The 25,001-nt window shown below is 46.2% G+C and overlaps 1 protein-coding gene across 2 annotated transcripts in view; it reads right to left on the bottom strand.

The window, feature by feature from the left end:
* LOC106586781 (alpha-1,3-mannosyl-glycoprotein 4-beta-N-acetylglucosaminyltransferase A) overlaps nt 1-25,001 on the bottom strand; it is a 71,163-nt gene that overhangs the window by 3,532 nt on the left and 42,630 nt on the right. For both annotated transcript variants that reach the window (XM_014174400.2, XM_045707864.1), the window contains 12 exons: nt 18,800-18,933; nt 17,909-17,955; nt 17,619-17,732; nt 10,215-10,290; nt 7,584-7,698; nt 6,183-6,313; nt 6,004-6,111; nt 5,720-5,794; nt 5,345-5,463; nt 1,661-1,739; nt 665-725; nt 11-123 (listed from right to left, as the gene is read on the bottom strand). In XM_014174400.2, the coding sequence (XP_014029875.1) occupies nt 11-123; nt 665-725; nt 1,661-1,739; nt 5,345-5,463; nt 5,720-5,794; nt 6,004-6,111; nt 6,183-6,313; nt 7,584-7,698; nt 10,215-10,290; nt 17,619-17,732; nt 17,909-17,955; nt 18,800-18,933 (1,172 nt within the window). The remainder of the gene's footprint in view (nt 1-10; nt 124-664; nt 726-1,660; nt 1,740-5,344; nt 5,464-5,719; nt 5,795-6,003; nt 6,112-6,182; nt 6,314-7,583; nt 7,699-10,214; nt 10,291-17,618; nt 17,733-17,908; nt 17,956-18,799; nt 18,934-25,001) is intronic.

Below are 25,001 nucleotides of genomic sequence, written 5' to 3'. Positions count from 1 at the left end.
ATTGGCTGACCTCGCTGAGGATGGCCCAGACAGCTGAGTCTTTGATGACAGAGAGACGCAGCGCCACCACTGGGTTGAAGGAGGTGTCTACAGCCCCCTCAGCCACACCCTTCTCAAACTGACCTAGAGAGAGGAGAGAGGAGAGGAGAGGAGAGGAGAGGAGAGGAGAGGAGAGGAGAGGAGAGGAGAGGAGAGGAGAGGAGAGAACGAGAGGAGAGAACAAGAGGGGAGAACGAGAGGAGAGAACGAGAGGAGAGGAGAGGAGAGGAGAGGAGAGGAGAGGAGAGGAGAGGAGAGGAGAGGAGAGGAGAGGAGAGGAGAGGAGAGAACGAGAGGAGAGAACGAGAGGGGAGAACGAGAGGAGAGAACGAGAGGAGAGGAGAGGAGAGGAGAGGAGAGGAGAGGAGAGGAGAGGAGAGGAGAGGAGAGGAGAGGAGAGAACGAGAGGAGAGAACGAGAGGAGAGAACGAGAGGAGAGAACGAGAGGAGAGAACGAGAGGAGAGGAGAGGAGAGGAGAGGAGAGATGTGATTGAGGACCTTTGGACAGGCAGTTTGTACACTGTGTATCAGTCTGTGGCAGGAACAATGAGACTGGGTAACCTGATCAGGCTGTGTATGTGTTCTAAGGTAACGGAATACGAGGGTTGGTACAGGGCCACTCACCGATTCTGTAGAAGCGGTCATCAGTTCGCTTGTATTTCTCTTTGGACTTCGGTCCAGTTTCCTTCAGACACAGACACATGTTGTGGTTATGTTGGTAATGTTATGCACACACTAGGTAGGTAGAGAGCCTTGTTAACACTAACATACAGTATAATGCACACCACAGGAGGTGGGTGGCTCCTTAATTGGGGAGGACGGGCTCATGGTAATGACTGGAGTGGAATTAGTGGAATGGTATCAAAGACATCAAACATAGAAACCATGTGTTTGATACCATTCTATTTACTCCGTTCCAGCCATTATTATGAGCCAGCCTCCCCGCAGCAGCCTCCCCTCAGCAGCCTCCCCGCAGCAGCCTCCCCGCAGCAGCCTCCCCTCAGCAGCCTCCCCGCAGCAGCCTCCCCGCAGCAGCCTCCCCGCAGCAGCCTCCCCTCAGCAGCCTCCCCTCAGCAGCCTCCCCGCAGCAGCCTCCCCGCAGCAGCCCCCCCGCAGCAGCCTCCCCGCAGCAGCCTCCCCGCAGCAGCCTCCCCTCAGCAGCCTCACAGTGCTTATCTCCCGCCTCTGGTAGTGATATTGAATGGAGCAGGCTGTGCTCATGATCCTGTCAATAACCAATCAATAACTGACAGACATTTTGAGTGATGGTGGATCAATAAACCAATCAGAAACAAGTGCCCTGACTATTGACATTATCATTATTGCACACTGTGTCGTCCAAATGTTGTCTTTGTGTTGTCTGAATGTTGTTTTCGCATTGTTGTATGTAGTGTTTGTGTTGTCTGAATGTTGTCTTTGCATTGTCTGAATGTTGTCTTTGCATTGTCTGAATGATGTCTTTGCATTGTCTGAATGTTGTCTTTGCATTGTCTGAATGTTGTCTTTGCATTGTCTGAATGATGTCTTTGCATTGTCTGAATGTTGTCTTTGCATTGTCTGAATGATGTCTTTGCATTGTCTGAATGATGTCTTTGCATTGTCTGAATGATGTCGTCTTACCGAGAAGGGCAGTATCTCTACAGTGGTGTTCTCTATCCTGTCCCCAGGGTGTTCCTGGTTCCCACTGCGGAACAGGAACCTGCCAATCACATAACATGTCACACCCATGAATATGCAAACTCACACCTTGCTTACACATGTAACACTGTCCTGTCACACACTTTGCTGTGCTTTCTGTAACGACACATCTGCCATGTTTAAACCAAGCCTGTGGTAGCGGTGGTGCACACACAGAGACCCTTCACACAGCTGATAATGAAATGTCATCCGTATAATGGTACCCTGGCTGACTAATTTGTGCAAATCAAGCCCAGACACAAACACGAGAGGTCACTGGCTGCGACAGACCGAAACAAAACACATGAAACAGAAACATAAATGGGACGAACTAAAAGCACGTATATCCTACCAACGGGACATTAAAAACGAATATCTTATGTTTCACTGTGTCGTGGCTGAACGACGACATTTATAACATACAGCTGGAAGGTTATACACTCCATCGGCAGGATAGAACAGCAGCCTCTGGTTAGACAAGGGGTGGCGGTCTCTAAGGAAGACTCAAGGTTTTGCTCATGATAAGCTGTAGACCACACTATCTACCTAGAGAGTTTTCATCTGTATTTTTTGTAGCTGTCTAAGACCGCACTCAATGAGGTGTATCCCGCCATAAGCAAACAGGAAAAGGTTCATCCAGAGGCGGCGCTCATAGTGGCCGGGGACTTTAATGCAGGGAAACTTAAATCAGTTTTACCTCATTTCTATCAGCATGTTAAATGTGCAACCAGAGGGAAATAAACTTGACCACAGAGATGCGTACAAAGCTCTCCCTCACCCTCCATTTGGCAAATCTGACCATAATTCTATCCTCCTGATTTCAGCTTACAAGCAAAAACTAAAGCAGGAAGCACCAGTGACTCGGTCAATAAAAAAAAGTGGTCAGATGAAGCAGATGCTAAACTACAGGACTGTTTTGTTAGCACAGACTGGAATATGTTCTGGGATTCTTCCGATGGCATTGAGGAGTACACCACATCAGTCACTGGCTTCAACAATAAGTGCATCGATGACGTCGTCCCCACAGTGACTGTACGTACATACCCCAATCAGAAGCCATAGATTACAGGCAACATCCGCACTGAGCTAAAAGGGTAGAGCTGCCGCTTTCAAGGAGCGGGACTCTAACCCGGAAGCTTATAAGAAATCCTGCTATGCTTCGAGGCAAGTAACACTGAAACATGCATGAGAGCATCAGCTGTTCCGGACGACTGTGATCACACTCTCCGCAGCCAATGTGAGTAAGACCTTTAAACAGTTCAACATTCACAAGGCCGCAGAACCAGACGGATTACCAGGACGTGTACTCCAAGCATGCGCTGACCAACTGGCAAGTGTCTTCACTGACATTTTCAACCTGTCCCTGTCCGAGTGTGTAATACCAACTTGTTTCAAGCAGACCACCATAGTCCCTGTGCCCAAGAACACTAAGGTAACCTGCCTAAATGACTACCGACCCGTAGCACTCACGTCTGTAGTTATGAAATGATTTGAAAGGCTGGTCATGGCTCACAACACCATTATCCCAGAAACCCTAGACCCACTCCAATTTGCATAACGGCCCAACAGATCCACAGATGATGCAATCTCTATTGCACTCCACACTGTCCTTTCCCACCTGGACAAAAGGAACACCTATGTGAGAATGATGTTCATTGACTACAGCTCAGCGTTCAACACCATAGTGATGAGCTTTGTGGGCACTAAGCCAAGGACCCTGGGACTAAACACCTCCCTATGCAACTGGATCCTGGACTTCCTGACGGGACGCCCCCAGGTGGTAAGGGTAGGTAACAACACATCCGCCACGCTGATCCTCAACACGGGGGCCCCTCAGGAGTGTGTGCTTAGTTCCCTCCTGTACTCCCTGTTCACTCATGACTGTACGGTCAGGCATGACTCCAACACCATCATTAAGTTTGCAGATGGTAGGCCTGATCACCGACAACAACGAGACAGCCTATAGGGAGGAGGTCAGAGACCTGACTGTGTGGTGCAAGGACAACAACTTCCCCCTCAACGTGATCAAGACAAAGGAGATTACTGTGGACTACAGGAAAAGGAGGACCGAGCATGCCCACATTCTCATTGACGGGGCTGTAGTGGAGCAGATTGAGAGCTTCAAGTTGCTTGGCGTTCACATCACCAACAAACTAACATGGTCCAAGCACACAAAGACAGTCGTGAAGAGGGCACAACAAAACCTATTCCCCCTCAGGAGACTGAAAAGATTTGGCATGGGTCCTCAGATCCTCAAAAGGTTCTGCAGCTGCACCATTAAGAGCATCCTGATGGGTTGCATCACTGCCTGGTATGTGCGTACGACCCATTACATCACCGGGGCCAAACTTCCTGCCATCGAGGACCTCTATACCAGACAGTGTCAGAGGAAGGCCCTAAAAATTGTTTAAGACTCCAACCACCCTAGTCATAGACTGTTCTCTCTAGGTCCAAGAGGCTTCTAAACAGCTTCTACCCCCAAGCCATAAGACTCCTGAACATCTAATCAAATGGCTACCCAGACTATTTGTATTGCCCCCCCACCCTCTTATATGCTGCTGCTACTCTCTGTTATTATCTATGCATAGTCACTTTAATAACTCTACCAACATGTAGGGCTCCAGCGGTCTGGCGCAGCGGTCTGGCGCAGCGGTCTAAGGCATTGCATCTTAGTGCTTGAGGCGTCACTACAGACACCCTGGTTCAAATCCAGGCTGTATCACAACCGGCCGTGATTGGGAGTCCCATTGGGCAGCGCACAATTGGTTCGGGTTTGGCCGTCATTGTAAATAAGAATTTGTTCTTAACTGACTTGCCTAGTTAAATAAAGGTTTTACTTTTTTTTTACATATTACCTCGACTAACCGGTGTCACCGCACATTCGCACATTGACTCTGTACCAGTACCCCCTGTATATAGCCTCGCTATTGTTATTTTACTGCTGCTCTTTAATTATTTGTTATTTTTATTTTGGTATTTTCTCAAAACTGCATTGTTGGTTTAGCATTTCACTCTTGTATTCGGCGCATGTGACAAATAAAATGTTGATTTGATACACATGAAACAGAAACACTACACATGAAACAGAAACACTACACATGAAACAGAAACACTACACATGAAACAGAAACACTACACATGAAACAGAAACACTACACATGAAACAGAAACACTACACATGAAACAGAAACACTACACATGAAACAGAAACACTACACATGAAACAGAAACACTACACATGAAACAGAAACACTACACATGAAACAGAATGATGAGTTGGTCTCTTTTCCCTCTTAGTCAATCACCCTGAAGCTCCCTGACTTCTCTAACACCTCTATAGCCTCTTTCTACTCATCCATTCCATCCACATCACCTCATCTCTGTCTCCTTCCTCCACCACCTCGCTTTCTTAGTGCTTTCTTTCTTTCTCCCTCCAACCCTTTCCACTCTTTCTTTCTGTGAATCACCCAGGGTGTCCTGGGAGTTCTTATTTTAGAACATCCTCATTAGCAGACACTGAGCCCCAGAAAGGCACGCTTAAGCTTGTGGAAGAGGAAGATTGTGTGTATGGCACGACATCCCTTTTCCCTCAGAAATGCACACACACAGCTCACTCTCCCTCCTTACCTCTCTATGTTGATGGGCTTGTCAAACTTGAAGAGGACGTAGTCTCCAGCAGTAGGATTGATAGCCCAGAAGAAGTCTTCTCCCAGGTAGGTCTTCTCCAAAGTGTGGCCCTGGTACACCTGCACAGCACAGCACAGCACAGCGCAGCACAGCACAGCACAGCACAGCGGAGCACAGCACAGCAGTCAGCTGAATGCATTCAAAACATCTCAGTATACTTCACAAATAACTATATCAAACAATAATATCGTACTACCTTACATTTTGAAATAAAAAGCCAATGGTGAAACAGGCTTTAAAAGAATATATATTTTTCAACTCATAAGAAGGTAAAGCCAGAAAGGTGTCTGTGAGGGTGATTTAAAGGTGCTGTACCTTGAGAGATGTGGACACCTCAGCAGGCGGGTTCACGTGGATCTTATGGAGCAGGGGCTTCAGGAAGTCCTTATCCTAAACAGGAAGTGGAAGTGAGACAGCAGCATATATGACCGGAAGTGGTCATACCAGGGGGAAGTGAGCATGGCCTAGTATGGAGGATTGAGGAGATATTTGGGTACATGGAGGTGGTGTTTGGACATATGGTAAAAGGCTGATGCAGAGAGAGTGATCTTGGGTGAGACGGAGGGTGCTAGAGAGAGGATGAGAGGTTTGGGACCCACAGTGAGTTTCTGGATCTTTCCGGCCAGAGAGGAGTGCAGCCCCACATGTTGAAAAAGAGAGGGCCTGAACCGCACACGCAGACTCGACTTCTGCCTCTCACAATGCTTCTGCAGGAAGAAAGGGTAGATGGTGAAAAAAAGTTGAAGATACCCCCTCCCCACACACAGTTTCTACGTACCGCGTCTTTCTCTGGGTTACACACTTTGACCCAGAGGATGTGGTCCAGTAGCCAATCAATGGGCTTCTCCTTATAGAACATGAGGATAAACTCTACTATGAGGTTGAGATCTGGAGCCTGGAACATCTTACCTGAGAGAGGGAGGGAGACAGAGGAGAGGTCGATGGGGAGAGAGAGGGAGAGGAGAAGGAGGAGGGAGTGAAACAGGGAGAGGGGGTGGTTGGGGGATCGATAGCGAGATGGAGAGTGGAAGACAGCGCATAGAAGTTGTATGTTAAGTGGGACGGCCACTCAAACCTTTGTTTTTTTACACTCTAAAAGCCTCCTGATGTTTGCTGACGTTCCGTAATTTTAGCTGACAGTCAGTGTTCGTTAATAACCCCATGGAGTCTAAGGGTCTAGGTTTCTACTAAGCTAACATATGGAATTGTTTTAATATGGTCATACAAAGCTATTTGATTATTTGATGAAACATTGAATTTGGCCTTACTGCTATTAGCCCATAGAAACACATTGAATAACATATTCATCCATGGGGAAAAAAACGATAGTCAAATTTTTTTTTGAAGTGTCAGCCCATATCTGAGATATATACCAAATCTCAGGAAATTATTTTTATGATTTTTTGTGGTGCCATTTCCTGGTTGCAAATATTCTAATAGTTCACCTAATTTCAATTTATGTGACAAAACAAGCAGTCGTGTAGATAATCATTGTACCGTCGAAACCGCTATGAAATATATTTTCCATAACCAAAAATATTGTATTTTCAGCTGTTTGAAGCTGGTGTACAAAGACAAATAAGGGAAAGGGGATACCTAGTCAGCTGTACAACCTTGTCAGCTCAGGGATTTGATCCAGCAACCTTTCGGTTACTGGCCCAACGCTCTACCCACTAGGCTACCTGCCAAGCTTCTTAGACTTGCTTTCAATGAGAATACAGATCTTTATAACTCAGACTTCTATGTGAATTTTGTCAGGATGCCCAAAAAGATAGATATTGCAGCTTTCACCCCTTTTTTTTACGTTGGCACTGAGGTACTGCCATGAATATTTTTAACTGGTACCGGGTTAGTTTCAGACCAGCTTTGTGAGGCTTGTGGGTGTCGTAGGGCAAAACAACGTGTTCGTAATCGTCTCTGCTTTCGATGGTGATGTCATTCGTTTACAGCATGAACCATTCGGACAGTACAGACATTTCGTTAGAAGGCCGATTTTCAAAATGGCTCCTGGTTTGACAAACACTGTAGCGCTGTAGCTCTGCCACCTTCCACCACATATGCGGAAGGCCGACATCGGCGCATGCAGTGGATGGAGACGCAGCCCATGCAAAGAAAGGGTTGCTAAATGTTCAGACTGTGCACGTGTGTGTGTACATGTGTGTGTGTTCATGTGCGTTACCGATGAAGCCGAGTTGGGAGAACTCAAGGATCATCCAGTCCTCAGAGGAGAGCTGTAGCGCAAAGTTCTTCATGGTGGCAAAGTAGTTTGGTTTGGCCACAATGTCATCCTCCAACTGAGGTGAAGGTGGTGTGGTGAGGGAGAAAGAGTGACTGGTGAGGTGAGAGGCTTGCAGGGGTACAGCTGACAAACATAACACCATACAAGTCCCTCTCACTGAGCTAAGCTTGTGCATAGCGGCTACAGAAACACTGGCTGTGTACAGTGCATTCAGAAAGTATTCAGACTTTTTTCAAATTCTCTTACGTTAAAGCCAAAAAATATAAAAAAAATCCCCCCTCATAAAATCGACACACAATACCCCATAATGACAAACCAAAAACAGTTATTTTGAAATTATTGTAAATGTATTAAAAATGAAAAACTGAAATATTACATTTACATAAGTATTCAGACCCTTTACTCAGTACTTTGTTGAAACACCTTTGGCAGCGATTACAGCCTTGAGTCTTCTTGGGTATGATGCTACAAGCTTGGCACATTTGGGGAGTTTCTCCCATTCTTCTCTGCAGATCCTATCAAGCTGTCAGGTTGGATGGGGAGCGTTGCTGCACAGCTACTTTCAGGTCTCTCCAGAGATGTTTGATCAGGTTCAAGTCCGGGCTCTGGTTGGGCCACTCAAGGACATTCAGAGACTTGTCCCGAAGCCACTCCTACGTTGTCTTGGCTGTGTGCTTAGGGTCGTTGTCCTTCGACCCAGTTGGAGGTCCGCTCTGGAGCAGGTTTTCATCAAGGATCTCTATGTAGTTGGCTCTGTTCATCTTTCCCATGATCCTGACTCCCAGTCCCTGCTGCTGAAAAACATCCCCACAGCATGATGCTGCCACTACCATGCTTCACTGTAGGGATGGTGCCAGGTTTCCTCTACATTTACATTTTAGTCATTTAGCAGACGCTCTTATCCAGAGTGACTTACAGTAGTGAATGCATACATTTCATACATCTTTTTTATTTATTTTTTATTTTATTTTAGTAATTTTTTGTACTGGCCCCCCCCGTGGGAATCTAACCCACAACCCTGGCATTGCACACACCATGCTGGTGTTGCAAACACCATGCTCTACCAACTGAGCCACAGGGAAAAGCCACTCTAGACATGATGCTTGGCATTCAGGCCAAAAAGTTCAATCTTGGTTTCATCTGACCAGAGAATCTTGTTTGTCATGGTCTGAGAGTCCTTTAGGTGCCTTTTGGCAAACTCCAAGCGGTCTGTTGTGCCTTTTACTGAGGAGTGGCTTCCATCTGGCCACTCTACCTTAAAAGGCATGATTAGTGGAGTGCTGCAGAGATGGTTGTCCTTCTAGAAGGTTCTTCCATCTCCACAGAGGAACTCTGGAGCTCTGTCAGAATGACCATCGGGTTCTTGGTCACCTCCCTGACCAAGGCCCTTCTCCCGCGATTGCTCAGTTTGGCCAGGCGGCCAGCTCTAGGAAGAGTCTTGGTGGTTCCAAACTTCTTCCATTTAACAATGATAGAGGCCACTGTGTTCTTGGGGACCTTCAATGCTGCAGACATTTTTTGGTACCCATCCCCAGATCTGTGCCTCGACACAAATCTTGTCTCTGAGCTCTACAGACAATTCCTTCGACCTCAAGGCTTGGTTTTTGCTGTGACATGCACTGTCAACTGCTATATAGACAGGTGTGTGCCTTTCCAAATCATGTCCAATCAATTGAATTTACCACAGGTGGACTCCAATCAAGTTGTAGAAACATCTCAAGGATGATCAATGGAAACAGGATGCACCTGAGCTCAATTTCGAGTCTCATAGAAAAGGGGTATTTCTGTTTTTAATTTCTTTGCTAAAAAAAAATCTAAAAACATAGTGTGTAGATTGATTATGATATATATTTTTTCTGTAATGTAACAAAATGTGGAAAAAGTCAAGGGGTCTGAATACTTTCTGAATGTACTGTACATAAGGTCTATGGCCTACAACAGTAAAGTCAACTACACAGTGTTAATGACAGAAGTCAGTACCTCTGTCATCCCCTGGTGACAACGTCAACACAGAATGGAACATTAAAACATCAACCACAACACAAACAAACAAACAAACAAACAAAGGACAGATGGGGTTAACAGAAGATGAGATGTGGTAGCTCATTATATCTATGTATGCTTGCTGTCTATGGGAATGAGGGAGGGATCAGCAGGTGGTATGATATAACAGACAGAACAACCAGTAAAGTATCACAGTAGCTCTGATCTTCACAAGGAGGAGAAAATACTGCCCAAATCTGACAAAAGAGCAGGCAACTCCATCTCTCTCCGCCATGCTCTTCTGACCCACACACAATTGCAAATGGCCTTGTTTGATGTAAAGAACATGCCCAAATTGGGCATGTATTGTTCCAAACTGCAGACTCATCACTGTTTCCGTGGTAACGCATCCTCTGATGCTGAAGTAAGTGTGTGTGTGTGTGTGTGTGTGTGTTGGTACTAGGTGTACTACAACTCTGCCCCAGACACATACTGCTCCTGCCGGGCACATTCTAACATGTTGCCATGGGAACGCAGTTTTAATAGGGCTAGGGGCGGAATGTGTGTGTGTTCCAAGAACGTACATACCTGGACATAGTAGACTCCTTTGCTCACAGCATACATCATGAGGAAGGAATAGTCCAGATTCTGCTTGGTCCGCCATCTACAACACACACACACGATTAGGAATCATTTCCTCCTACCCTGTTGCTAAATGACTGATGCATGGTGGCTGGAGGGAGCAGGTGTACACATCACTGCCTGACAGCAGGTGTTGAGGCTGGCACACACACACACAGCAGGTGGGCAGTAGGTACAGTCAATTCCTGCTGTAAGTGGCTCTAATGAGCTCTGTTCACCATGCACTCAGAGGCGTGCACACACACACACACACACACAGTTGTGTTAATCTTTCCACCTTTCCAGCAGCAGGGAGTCCAGGGGGCTTCTCATTAATATTCAATAAGCCCCCTGAAAAAGAATAGTGCTTACAAAGGGCAACACACAACAGGCACACATCAGACTAAGTTCAAACACTGTGAAAGAGAGAGAGAGAGAGAGAGAGAGAGAGAGAGAGAGAGAGAGAACGAACATCAACACATTTCTGATGTGAGGGCAGTGGGAAGAATAAAGGCCTGTGAAGAATAGTAGGATGAATAAAGGCTTCTCTAACCCAGAGCGACTTCCAGTTAGTGCATTCAGCGAGGTGGGACAACCACATATCTCAGTCATAGTAGCTACATGTTCCTCAATAATGCAGTTATCAGCAAAGTCACAGCTACTAAGGGGGAAAAGTGTGAGCGTTAGTTCAGGAAAGGCAAGTGTTTTTGTTGGGGGGGGGTTGGATGTGTGGTTGATGAGGGTTTATGTGGGGGGGGCTGTGGGATTATTTAAGATACTCTTTGAAGAGGTAGGGTTTCAGATGTTTTGGGAAGATGGGCAGGGTCTCTGCTGTCCTAGCTTCAGGGTGAAGCTGGTTCCACCATTGGGGTGCCAGGACAGAGAAGAGCTTGGACGGGGCAGAGCGGGAGATGTCTACTCGTAGGGTGGGAGAGCCAACAGACCAGAGGTGGCAGAACGTCTTCTTGGGTTGGGGTGTAGGGTTTGAGCATAGTCTTAAGGTTCCTCTTCCTGCCCCATAGGCAAGTCTTGTAGTGGATGCAAGCTTCTGACTGGAAGTCAGTGGAGTTTGCGGCGGAGCGGGGTGACTTGGGAAAACTGAACACCAGGCGGGCTGCGGAGTTCTGGATAAATTGCAGGGATTTGATGGCACAAGCCGGGAGCCCAGCCAACAGCGAGATGGAGTAGTCCAGATGGAAGCTGCACCACTTCCTGTGGGACCTGCACCACTTCCTGTGTGACGTAGCGTCGTACTCTACGGATGTTGTAGAGCATGAACCTACAGAAGCGAGTCACTGCTGTGATGTTTGCAGAGAACGACAAGGTGTTGTCCAGGGTCACATCAAGGTTCTTTGCACTCTGGGAGGGGGACACAGGCCTTCAGTGGGAGGAAGAGCAGCTCCGTCCTGTCAAGGTTGAGCTTGAGGTGGTGGGCCGTCATCTAAGCTGAGATATCTGCAGGCACATAGTGATAGGTGTTGCCACCTGGGTGTCAGAAGGGTGGAAAAAGAAAAGTAGTTGAGTGTCATCCAGATAGCAATGATAGGAGAGACCAAGTGAGGATATAATGGAGCCAAGTGACTTGGTGTATAGAGAGAAGAGGAGAGGGCCTAGAACCGAGCCCTGGGGGACACCAGTACTGAGAATACGTCGAAACTTAGTCAGATGAAGAGAGAGCAGCTGGAGTAGCAGGGTTTTCTGGGGTGATCCATGTCTCCGTCAGGGCCAAAAAGTCTAGGGACTGAAGGGCAGTATAGGCTGAGATGAACTCAGCGTTCTTGACCGCAGATCAGCAGTTCCAGGAATTCCACATGGGTTGTGCACGCAGGGCACATTAAATTAGAAGGGTTGCAGCCAAGGGGTGGGGAGAATCTGTAAATCCTACAGTGACAGGAGCGAACAGGTACAGAAAACACACACATACTTGACTAAAGAACTACAAAAATGCTAAATGAGATAATCCGAAAACAACTAGGTAAGATACTTAATTGAGAGAGTGGTGTGGACCCTTAAAAAGTAGATGGCCCTAGACAGTACTAAACAACAAGACGAAAATGATATTTATCACTCCTGGAGATATCAGGAGTCCTCTAACTATAGAATGAAGCAGGTAGCCTAGTGGTTAGAGTGTTGGGCCAATAACCGAAAGGTTGCAAGATCAAATCCCCAAGCGGACAAGGTAAAAACCTGTCGTTCTGCCCCTGAACAAGGCAGTTAACCCACTGTTCCTAGGCCGTCATTGTAAATAAGAATTTGTTCTTAACTGACTTGCCTTTTTAAAGAAATAAAAATCCCACTGAGCACACACACGCTGTCAGATGTGTGGTCGCGTTGGATGAACACTGATTCTCACGGGACACAGAGTGATGGAGTGTGAGGGAGGGAGAGACAGAGGGAGAGAAAGCCGGAGAAAACAGAGGGAGAGAGAACAAATTAAAGCGATAAACCATTTCTAGAAGAGCGAGAGAGAAGGGATGATATGATAACATCAATCAGACAGAGGGAGGGGTGTGCAGAGGAAAGCGGTAGAGATAAAACAGAGCGAGGAGGGAGAGAGCGAAAAGAAGGAGGTGGAAGAGAGAAGAAGAGAAAGGAAAAGAGAGTAAGAAAGAAAGATATAATTAGAAAGCGAGAGTAGTGTTGTCACGATACCAGCACTTTGATACCGATACCAGGTTTAGTATCACAATACTCGATACACGATACCAGGGCAAAAGAATAAGGCATATTAGCCAGTCACAAAATGGCACTTGATCAAGACTGATAAACCCAGCTACTGCTCTGTTCAATCGTTGGCCCTTTTTTGAGTTCAATATCATTACATTTGAAATGTTTTAAATACATTTTAAAAATCAGAGACAGCCATGTATGCATTAATGAATAAATGAAAGAAATCATACAATCAATTCGCCTTAGATTTGACCAATGTAACTGCATAACGGTAATCATTTATTTGAATAGTAAACCTCTTGATAAACTGGGTGGAGCCTAGGCCTAACCACAGTACCGCTGAATAGAAGTGTGTGCATGAATTGTGGTATTTGAACCATTTTTCATGTTCTCGAAAAAAGTACAGAAGTTTAAGAGAAAGATGTTCAAACAGCAGAGAATGTAGGAGTGAGGGAAAAGGGGAGGGTGGGAGAGAGAGGGAAGAATGCAATCGACCTTGAGCTCACTTTGAGGGATGCCTGTGGAATACTGAGTACCTGGCCCACTCCTCCATCCCGCTCATCCCCCTCTCCTCTCCTCTCCTCTCCTCTCCTCTCCTCTCCTCTCCTCTCCTCTCCTCTCCTCTCCTCTCCTCTCCTCTCCTCTCCTCTCCTCTCCTCTCCTCTCCTCGCCATCCTGTCACTAGCAATGCCCAACGGACATGACACATCCACGAACAACAGCCAGAACAAAGTCATTTTCAATGGGGCGTGAGCAGTGGAGCTGGGCTGGAGAGGTGCCAAAGTGGCGGAGTGGGGGCGTTATTTGAAAGTTTCCCAATGTTTGTCACCAATTGAAGATGAAAGGCGGAGAAACTTCCTGTGATTGTTTAGATTCCAACAGGGCTCTAGGCTGAAAGGGACAGAGGAGATGACAGGGCTCCAGACTGAACGGGACAGAGGAGATGACAGGGCTCCAGGCTGAAAGGGACAGAGGAGATGACAGGGCTCCAGACTGAACGGGACAGAGGAGATGACAGGGCTCCAGGCTGAAAGGGACAGAGGAGATGACAGGGCTCCAGACTGAAAGGGACAGAGGAGATGACAGGGCTCCAGACTGAAAGGGACAGAGGAGATGACAGGGCTCCAGGCTGAAAGGGACAGAGGAGATGACAGGGCTCCAGGCTGAAAGGGACAGAGGAGATGACAGGGCTTCAGACTGAAAGGGACAGAGGAGATGACAGGGCTCCAGGCTGAAAGGGACAGAGGAGATGACAGGGCTCCAGACTGAAAGGGACAGAGGAGATGACAGGGCTCTAGGCTGAAAGGGACAGAGGAGATGACAGGGCTCCAGACTGAAAGGGACAGAGGAGATGACAGGGCTCCAGACTGAACGGGACAGAGGAGATGACAGGGCTCCAGACTGAAAGGGACAGAGGAGATGACAGGGCTCCAGGCTGAAAGGGACAGAGGAGATGACAGGGCTCCAGGCTGAACGGGACAGAGGAGATGACAGGGCTCCAGGCTGAAAGGGACAGAGGAGATGACAGGGCTCCAGACTGAACGGGACAGAGGAGATGACAGGGCTCCAGGCTGAACGGGACAGAGGAGATGACAGTGCTCCAGACTGAAAGGGACAGAGGAGATGACAGGGCTCCAGGCTGAAAGGGACAGAGGAGATGACAGGGCTCCAGACTGAAAGGGACAGAGGAGATGACAGGGCTCCAGGCTGAAAGGGACAGAGGAGATGACAGGGCTCCAGACTGAAGGGGACAGAGGAGATGACAGGGCTCCAGGCTGAAAGGGACAGAGGAGATGACAGGGCTCCAGGCTGAAAGGGACAGAGGAGATGACAGGGCTCCAGGCTGAACGGGACAGAGGAGATGACAGGGCTCCAGGCTGAAAGGGACAGAGGAGATGACAGGGCTCCAGACTGAAAGGGACAGAGGAGATGACAGGGCTCTAGGCTGAAAGGGACAGAGGAGATGACAGGGCTCCAGGCTGAAGAGGACAGAGGAGATGACAGGGCTCTAGGCTGAAAGGGACAGAGGAGATGACAGGGCTCCAGGCTGAAAGGGACAGAGGAGATGACAGGGCTCCAGGCTGAAGAGGACAGAGGAGATGACAGGGCTCCAGGCTGAAAGGGACAGAGGAGATGACAGGGCTCCAGACTGAAAGGGACAGAGGAGATGACAGGGCTCCAGGCTGAAAGGGACAGAGGAGATGACAGGGCTCCAGGCTGAAAGGGACAGAGGAGATGACAGGGCTCCAGACTGAAAGGGACAGAGGAGATGACAGGGCTCCAGGCTGAAAGGGACAGAGGAGATGACAGGGCTCCAGACTGAAAGGGACAGAGGAGATGACAGGGCTCCAGGCTGAAAGGGACAGAGGAGATGACAGGGCTCCAGGCTGAAAGGGACAGAGGAGATGACAGGGCTCCAGACTGAAAGGGACAGAGGAGATGACAGGGCTCCAGGCTGAAAGGGACAGAGGAGATGACAGGGCTCCAGACTGAAAGGGACAGAGGAGATGACAGGGCTCCAGGCTGAAAGGGACAGAGGAGATGACAGGGCTCCAGGCTGAAAGGGACAGAGGAGATGACAGGGCTCCAGGCTGAACGGGACAGAGGAGATGACAGGGCTCCAGGCTGAAAGGGACAGAGGAGATGACAGGGCTCCAGACTGAAAGGGACAGAGGAGATGACAGGGCTCCAGGCTGAAGAGGACAGAGGAGATGACAGGGCTCCAGACTGAAAGGGACAGAGGAGATGACAGGGCTCCAGACTGAAAGGGACAGAGGAGATGACAGGGCTCCAGGCTGAAAGGGACAGAGGAGATGACAGGGCTCCAGACTGAAAGGGACAGAGGAGATGACAGGGCTCCAGACTGAAAGGGACAGAGGAGATGACAGTGCTCCAGACTGAAAGGGACAGAGGAGATGACAGTGCTCCAGACTGAAAGGGACAGAGGAGATGACAGGGCTCCAGGCTGAAAGGGACAGAGGAGATGACAGGGCTCCAGGCTGAAAGGGACAGAGGAGATGACAGGGCTCCAGGCTGAAGAGGACAGAGGAGATGACAGGGCTCCAGGCTGAACGGGACAGAGGAGATGACAGGGCTCCAGGCTGAAAGGGACAGAGGAGATGACAGGGCTCCAGGCTGAAGAGGACAGAGGAGATGACAGGGCTCCAGGCTGAACGGGACAGAGGAGATGACAGGGCTCCAGGCTGAAGGGGACAGAGGAGATGACAGGGCTCCAGGCTGAAGAGGACAGAGGAGATGACAGGGCTCCAGGCTGAAAGGGACAGAGGAGATGACAGTGCTCCAGGCTGAAAGGGACAGAGGAGATGACAGGGCTCCAGGCTGAAGGGGACAGAGGAGATGACAGGGCTCCAGGCTGAAAGGGACAGAGGAGATGACAGGGCTCCAGACTGAAAGGGACAGAGGAGATGACAGGGCTCCAGGCTGAAAGGGACAGAGGAGATGACAGGGCTCCAGGCTGAAAGGGACAGAGGAGATGACAGGGCTCCAGGCTGAAGGGGACAGAGGAGATGACAGTGCTCCAGACTGAAAGGGACAGAGGAGATGACAGGGCTCCAGACTGAACGGGACAGAGGAGATGACAGGGCTCCAGGCTGAAAGGGACAGAGGAGATGACAGGGCTCCAGACTGAACGGGACAGCCCTCTAGTGGTGTGGGGGCTGTGCTTTGGCAAAGTGGGTGGGGTTATATCCTGCCTGTTTGGCCCTGTCCGGGGGTATCATCGGATGGGGCCACAGTGTCTTCTGATCCCTCCTGTCTCAGCCTCCAGTATTTATGCTGCAGTAGTTTATGTGTCGGGGGGCTAGGGTCAGTCTGTTACATCTGGAGTATTTCTCTTGTCTTATCCGGTGTCCTGTGTGAATTTAAATATGCTCTCTCTAATTCTCTCTTTCTCTCTTTCTGTCTTTCTCTCGGAGGACCTGAGCCCTAGGACCATGCCTCAGGACTACCTGGTATGATGACTCCTTGCTGTCCCCAGTCCACCTGGCCGTGCTGCTGCTCCAGTTTCAACTGTTCTGCCTGCGGCTATGGAACCCTGACCTGTTCACCGGACGTGCTTGTTGCACCCTCGACAACTACTATGATTATTATTATTTGACCATGCTGGTCATTTATGAACATTTTAACATTTTAACATTTTGACCATGTTCTGTTATAATATCCACCCTGCACAGCCAGAAGAGGACTGGCCACCCCTCATAGCCTGGTTCCTCTCAAGGTTTCTTCCTAGGTTTTTGGCCTTTCTAGGGAGTTTTTCCTAGGGAGTTTTTCCTAGCCACCGTGCTTCTTTCACATGCTTTGCTTGCTGTTTGGGGTTTTAGGCTGGGTTTCTGTACAGCACTTTGAGAATATCAGCTGATGTACGAAGGGCTATATAAAAATACATTTGATTTGATTTGATTTGACAGAGGAGATGACAGGGCTCCAGACTGAACGGGACAGAGGAGATGACAGGGCTCCAGGCTGAAAGGGACAGAGGAGATGACAGGGCTCCAGGCTCCCGCTGTTGTCCCTGCCTGTCTGTCTGTGTTGATGGGGACGGCTGCTGTAATGAGCGAGACTCACCTCCTCATAGTAAAACATTTCAAACTGAAATGTTAGTGTCAGCAGTGCCACCAGGGAGAAATGTAAGTCTGGAGCCCTGTTCAAATGTGGTGTGTTTTACTGGGTGTTTCCCCTCACCTGACCCTCTCTCTGGAGTCTCCGAAGGTCTCTTTGAGGTCTTTGAGATCAGGGTAGTAGCTGGCAGGAGGAGAGATCACCTCCAACAGGCCTGAACTGAACTCTGTAGAAAACCTGGGATAGACAGACACACACACACACACACACACACACACACACACACACACACACACATTTTTTAATTCTCCTTCTGTTCTCTTTAAACCGTCAGGGGAATTATCAGACAGGAAACAGTCATCACAAAGACAGGAAGCTGTGTGAAGTTAGGGACAGGAAGTGAGGTCACTCACTCTTTCTCCAGTCCGGTCACCACGCTTTGGACGTATTCTGTGTCCGTCTACAGAGACAGAAAATAATGTTATTATTTGTATGTCACAATGTGTGTGTGTGTGTGTGTGTGTGTGTGTGTGTGTGTGTGTGTGTGTGTGTGTCAGGGATTTGGGCACATTTAAAAAAAATTAAAAGCAGAATAATGGAATGAGCTACACTACCGTTCAAAAGTTTGGGGTCACTTAGAAATGTCCTTGTTTTTGCAAGAAAAGCACATTTTTTGTCCATTAAAATAACATCAAATTGATCAGAATGACAGTGTATACATTATTAATGTTGTAAATGACTATTGTAGCTAGAACAGGCAGATTTTTTATGGAATATCTACATAGGCGTACAGAGGCCCATTATCAGCAACCATCACTGATGTGTTCCAATGGCACGTTGTGTTAGCTAATCCAAGTCTGTTGCATCAGTGTCACTGTTTTGATGTAGCCTAGGTCTACTGGTTGTAGGAATCTGTGATCTATCGTCCCACAACTGTCCCAGAGTCTGTTTGGAATAGGCTATTTCATTCTCGCAGAGAACGACAAGCTGACCAATTTAATAGGTACACTTTTATACTATGGGGGATAGTAGATTGACATACGCTACTGATTTTGCTGTTTGTTACTGGTATTGTTGGCTGAGGAAAAGTAAATGTGGCAGTTATTCTAACATCTTAAAGACAAATTACCATAATCTCAATGTGATTTGTATTTCTGAGCACCGTGGGTGGACGCCTTAATCAGGTTACGCACCCAATGCATATTGGGACGGTAAATTTCTCTCTTTTTTGAATGTGAGAAACCCTGGTGGATGTGTGTGTGTGTGTGTGTGTGTGTGTGTGTGTGTGGTGTGTTTCCCCCCACCTCTCCTACAAAGACGATGATGACACAGTCATGTCTCTCCTCAGGTGAGAGCTTGTTGATGAGCGAGTGCAGCGTCTCAGCCAGGTACGACTTCACTTTACGCTTTACGGTAGGAATACCCATCACCATGGAGACTGGGGGAGATGAAATGACCCAGGTAAAAACAGAGTCAGACCATAGAGGAAGAAACACAAAAACACACAGGCTGAGAACTGAACGTGTTAAATGTAGTAACTAAGTTGCTTTGTATTTCAAGAAAACAAAAATTTTCAATGAATGGAAGGCAGAAGTTTAACTGAGGAAAAGGTAGGAGAGGGAGAGAGAGAAAGAGAGAGACTGGTGGGAGGGAGAAAGAAAAGACGAAAGAAAGGGAGGGAGGGGAGAGGGAGGGAAAGAGTTGGGGGGAGAGAGCACAAGAGAGAGAAAGAGAGCGAGCGAGAGAGAGAGAAAGAAAGAGAGAGGGAGGGGAGAGAGAAATCCTCTGCATTATCATTAATAGCAGACTCCTACATTTCCTCAGTGAAAACAATGTACTGAGCAAATATCAAATCGCCATTTTACCTAATTACCATACGACAAAGCACGTATTCACCCTGCACTCCCTAATTGACAAACAAAGAAACCAAAACAAAGGCATAGTCTTCTCATGCTTTGTTGATTTCAAAAATGCCTTTGACTCAATTTGGCATGAGGGTCTGCTATACAAATTGTTGGAAAGTGGTGTTGTGGGAAAAAGATACAACGTTAGAAAATCAATGTACACAAACAACAAGTGTGCGGTTAAAATTGGCAAAAACACACATTTATTTCTACAGGGCCGTGGGGTGAGACAGGGATGCAGCTTAAGCCCCACCCTCTTCAACATATATATATCAACGAATTGGTGAGGGCACTAGAACAGTCTGCAGCACCCGTCCTCACTCTATTAGAATCTGAAGTCAAATGTGACCCGATTCAGGAAACTAGGCGTATGTCGCAAGTCACGACTTCACAGGAGAGCCTTTTGAACGTAAAAAATATGTTTATCAAAATGCGTTTTTTTGCAAAAATGCCTTCTCGAACATGTGAACTTTCATGTGCCTTAATATCAAACGTGTATGTCATCTGTAAATACGAATACAATTGTTATATTACGAGCCTAATTGGTTTAGCCACAGAGAAAGGCAGCAACCTTCCTGCTAGCCATGATTGGCTGAAATAATGAGTGGGCTGGACATGCAGAGAGATGAGTTTGGATTGGTCTGCGGTGTTCCTTCTTGGGGTCTATGAAATGAGCTGCTCATAATGCCTAGATAATCCTTTCTACTGCATTTTTTTTTTTTTTTTTACTTTAGCCATGGAGAACTGCAAATATGTTGCTACTGCTCTCAATAACATTGCTGCCCTGAATTTATCAGGCACTATCGACAAAGGTCAATGGGAAAAAGTTGTGATGGACTACTTTCTGGACGACAAATGCTGACTCTCTCTCTCAATCTGAAAATAACACGTTTTGAAATCAGTGGAAAACAACGGGCCAAACAAGCTGTGCAAACTAAACGGAAACAGCACAGAGGATGTCTGATAAAAGGGGTTGCAGTCTGCCATGAAGCTTTCATCCATGTACACAGGTAAGAATCTAGCTACAGATTCAGATATTATACCTTTCTAATTTTGTCAGAAAGTTGTTTTCATTGCAAGCTAAAGCTTGCTGTTAGCTAGCCAGCTGGAGTTCGGTGGCTGGCTTGCTAACTAACATTAAACCTAACGTTATTTGGTTGCTATGACAACTGGTTTGTATTGCTAGTAATGTTACTCTATGGATTGGGAGTATAGTTCATTTTTTAACTAGCTAACGTTAACGTGACATGTCTAAACAAAAGATCCCAAGTTAAAGCTTGCTGTTAGCTTGCTAACGTTAGCTGAGTGGCTGGCTTGCTAGCTAACATTAAGTTATGTGTATGAGGTGTATGTAACGTTAGTGATGTTTTCTCAGAATGCCATTATGCATTGCTAGTTATAGCCTAATGTTAGGTAGCTAACATTGAACCTATTGGTTAGCTTTAGCTAGATATGACAATCGGTTTGCATTGCTAGTTAAAGCTTGTTGTTAGCTAGCCAGCTGACATTAGATGGCTGGCTAGCTACAGTAGCTAACATTACCTGTATGAACTGTGTGTAGTGATGTTCTCTCAGAATGCCATTTTGCATCGATTATATAATAATACATCTGGAATGTGTCTTTCAGCATTAATCAGTAGAACACGCCTGACTCTAATCCACCAGTCATCAAACAGAGAGCTGGCCCAAGCAAAGGCAGCAGCTAGTCGTCAACTACATGCACCATTTCCTCACCAACTACGGAGTTGGGAAAATACGTGTGGACCTGAATTGTGATAACTGCAGTGGACAAAACAAGAACAAGTTTGTGCTCTGGTATTGTGGCTGGTGGACCATGCACAAGCTCTACCACAATCTGGACCTTCACTTCCTGATCACAGGCCACACCAAGTTTGCCTCCGACTGGTTCTTCGGCCTCATCAAGCAGCCCTTCAGAAAGACCAGAGTGAACACTTTATCTGAGATTGCTGGTGTTGTGAAGGAGAGCACTGTGACAGGGGTCAACATCCCACAGCTGGTTGGACTGGAGGACGGTAGGATGCTGGTGGAAAGCTATGGCTGGCAACAACACCTGACTCTGTACTTCAGGCAGCTGCCACAGATCAAGCAGTACCAACACTTCAGGTAAAAAATCATGTTCATTATGAGGTTATTCTTATCTAAACTTGAGAGGTGAATTGATGTTGTGCAGGGTTGTAATGTCTTCAGATTTTTTGTTGTTCTGTTTTACAGCTTCGATGCTCTTGAGCCTGGTGTTGTCGCCAAGGAGCGTTCAGACTGTCTGGACCAGGTTTCAGCTGCTGCGCAACGCTGACATCCTTCCTCCCATAGATGGTCTGCCTGTACAAGCACCACTTGGACTGGACACGGCTAGACAAATATTTTTGAGAAGATCAGGGAGTTTTGCGACGAAGAGGCTATGGACATCACATGCCCTGCACCAAAGTCAAGGGTAGGACAGAAACAGACTCTCCGAATATAGATTCCCTTGTTCATGTGTGGTTTGGATGGACCAGTCATCATCCCTATCTGCAGTGCCTCTATTCACATGACTCTCTCCTAACACACACACCATACGCTGCTGCTACTATTGTTTATCCTGCTGCTCAGCCACTTTACACCTGATTGTATGCATATCACTGATATCGTTATTGATATTGTTCTTGTACATACTATATATGCTATTTATATTGACACTATTTCTGATATTACTGCTATGCAAGTAACCATTTAGCTGTACCGTTTACATCTTCTGTAGAGACCATCCTCTTAGCAAGACTTAGCAAAATATTGATATATAAAATGAATATTGAGGTGTAGTCATAACGTGATTTTGTGACATACCACAACAATATCATGTGACCGTATCAAGTGTCCACCACATAAATATGGCGCATGCATCTGTTTATGTACAGTACTGAACATTTTTAATCACTCAGGTTGCATGGCCTTAACTTACGTATGGAATACTATGTGATAAGTGCATGTGTAACAGTATAAAGTATGCTAATGTAGAGGTGTGAAGGCATTTTGGCAGTGGTGTAAAGTACTTAAGTAAAAATACTTTCAATGACTACTTAAGTAGTTTTTTTGTGGTAACTGTACATGACTATTTATATTTTTGGCAACTTTCACTTCACTACATTCGTTAAAAAAATTAATGTAATTTTTACTCCATACATTTTCCTTGTCACCCAAAAGTACTTGTTACATTTTGACAGGAAAATTGTCCAATTCACACACTTATCAAGAGAACATCCCTGGTCATCCCTACTGCCTCTGATCTTGCAGACTCACTAAACACAAATGGTTCGTTTGTAAATTATGACTGAGTGTCTGGCTCTCCGTCCCCCCCCCCCCCCAAAAAAATAAATAATAATAATAATAAATATATATATATTTAATATAAGGAATTTGAAATGATTTATACTTTTATTCAAATATTACTTTTTCCACCACTAGATGTGGCTGGGGGTTCTAGCATTTCTTTCACATGACCCATCAATTTAGACAAGTGTGTCTGGGTAAGCATCATTAATATTTATTAAATCTTTTTTTCTGGACACTTTGTTTACCTGGAACTTTTCCTTATTGTAGGCTACTACCACTTTTAGTCTAATCTTTAATTACACTACTCAATGTTTAGCACATGACCTCACATGTGAATCATAAAGAGATGGGTGGGGCAAAGGCTTAAGAGGGTGTGAACAATGCTGAATGGGTGGAGACAAAGAGGTCTCTAGTAGGTACCAAAACATTCAAAGGCCGTTTTCTCAAAAGTGAGTTTACAAGTGTATCAACTTTCAAAGTAGAAATACTTTCCCATTGTTCCTCAAAAATGCTGTGTATGATATACCATTTTGTACTCTACTTTTATCCACTGTAAAAAAAAATGTAAAAAATATTTCAAATGTTGCTACATAAGACGGAATCCAGGTTGTGAGTCACTGTCTACTGATGACCTGGTGCTTCTGTCACCAACCAAGGAGGGCCTACAGCAGCACCTAGATATTCTGCACAGATTCTGTCAGACCTGGGCCCTGATAGTACATCTCAGTAAGTCAAAAATAATGGTGTTCCAAAAAAGGTCCAGTTGCCAGGACCACAAATACAAATTCTATCTAGACACCGTTTCCCTAGAGCACACAAAAAAACTATACATACCTCGGCCTAAACATCAGCGCCACAAGTAACTTCCACAAAGCTGTGAACGATCTGAGAGACAAGGCAAGAAGCCATCAAAAGAAACAAAAAATTTGACATACCAATTAGGATCTGGCCAAAAATACTTAAATCAGTTATAGAACCCATTGCCCTTTATGGTTGTAAGGTCCGCTCACCAACCAAGAATTCACAAAATGGGACAAACACCAAATTGAGACTCTGCATGCAGAAAACACCAAATAATGCATGCAGACCAGAATTAGGCCGATACCCGCTAATGATCAAAATCCAGAATTGAGCCGTTAAATTCTACAACCACCTAAAAGGAAGCGATTCCAAAATCTTCCATAACAAAGTCATCACCTACAGAGAGATGAACCTGGAGAAGAGCCCCCTAAGCAAGCTGGTCATGGCACTCTGTTCACAAACACAAACAGACCCCACAGAGCCCCAGGACAGCAACACAATTAGACCCAACCAAATCATGAGAAAACAAAAAGATAATTACTTTACACATTGGAAAGAACAAACACCATTGTAAATACAACCCATATTTATGTTTATTTATTTTCCCTTTTGTACTTTAACTATTTGTACATCATTACAACACTGTATATATACACACACAATATGACATTTTACATTTCTTTATTATTTTGGAACTTTGTGAGTTTAATGTTTACTGTACATTTTTATTGTTCATTTCACTTTTATTTATTATCTACTTCACTTGTTTTAGCCAATGTTAACATGTTTCCCATGCCAATAAAGCCCTTAAATTGAAATTGAATTGAGAGAGAGAGAGAGAGAGAGAGAGGTGAGACAGCAGCTATTGTTATACTCCTGGCTCTCAGTTGTATTCTGTGTCCTGAAGGGAGAGAGTAGAATAGGGAATACAGACAGACTATTATCTTCCTTAGAGGGGGTGATCCCCTGAAAACCACACCACACTGAAATACTAAACACATATCCCTCCATTTGTCCCACACTGACACAATAGGCCCAGGGATCTCTTTCACTGGGGAACAGCGTGTGTGTTGGTGTGGCATAGTATACTAGTACTACGGTCATATCGCAGTACCAAAACGTCATGATACCAACATTCTAGAATACCGTAGAACCTAACAGTAGTATCATATGAAATTGTACTAATTATCAGGGTAATAACTCGACGGACAATACGAAAGCTTAAAGAAAGTTTAAACAAAGATCCCAAAGGATCGAACAACTGAACAGACAAGGACATGGTTCCACCCGTGGTAGTATACATACCCCACTTTGGGTGGAGTCTCCTCCTTATCGCTAAACATTGCATCCTTATTGCTAGGCTGGGAGCTGAGTGATATGGGCCTTAAACGGTTCCTCCCCTTATCAGTACTGCCACATGTGACCATTTCCGCTGCACTCAGCCCCTCCAAAGCTTCATTATGGCCCCCCT

This window comes from Salmo salar, chromosome ssa25, assembly GCF_905237065.1.
Source record: "Salmo salar chromosome ssa25, Ssal_v3.1, whole genome shotgun sequence".
In the NCBI taxonomy this organism is placed as follows: domain Eukaryota; kingdom Metazoa; phylum Chordata; class Actinopteri; order Salmoniformes; family Salmonidae; genus Salmo; species Salmo salar.
Note: the sequence above shows the minus strand (reverse complement) of the source record. Positions and strands in the feature narration are given on the sequence as shown.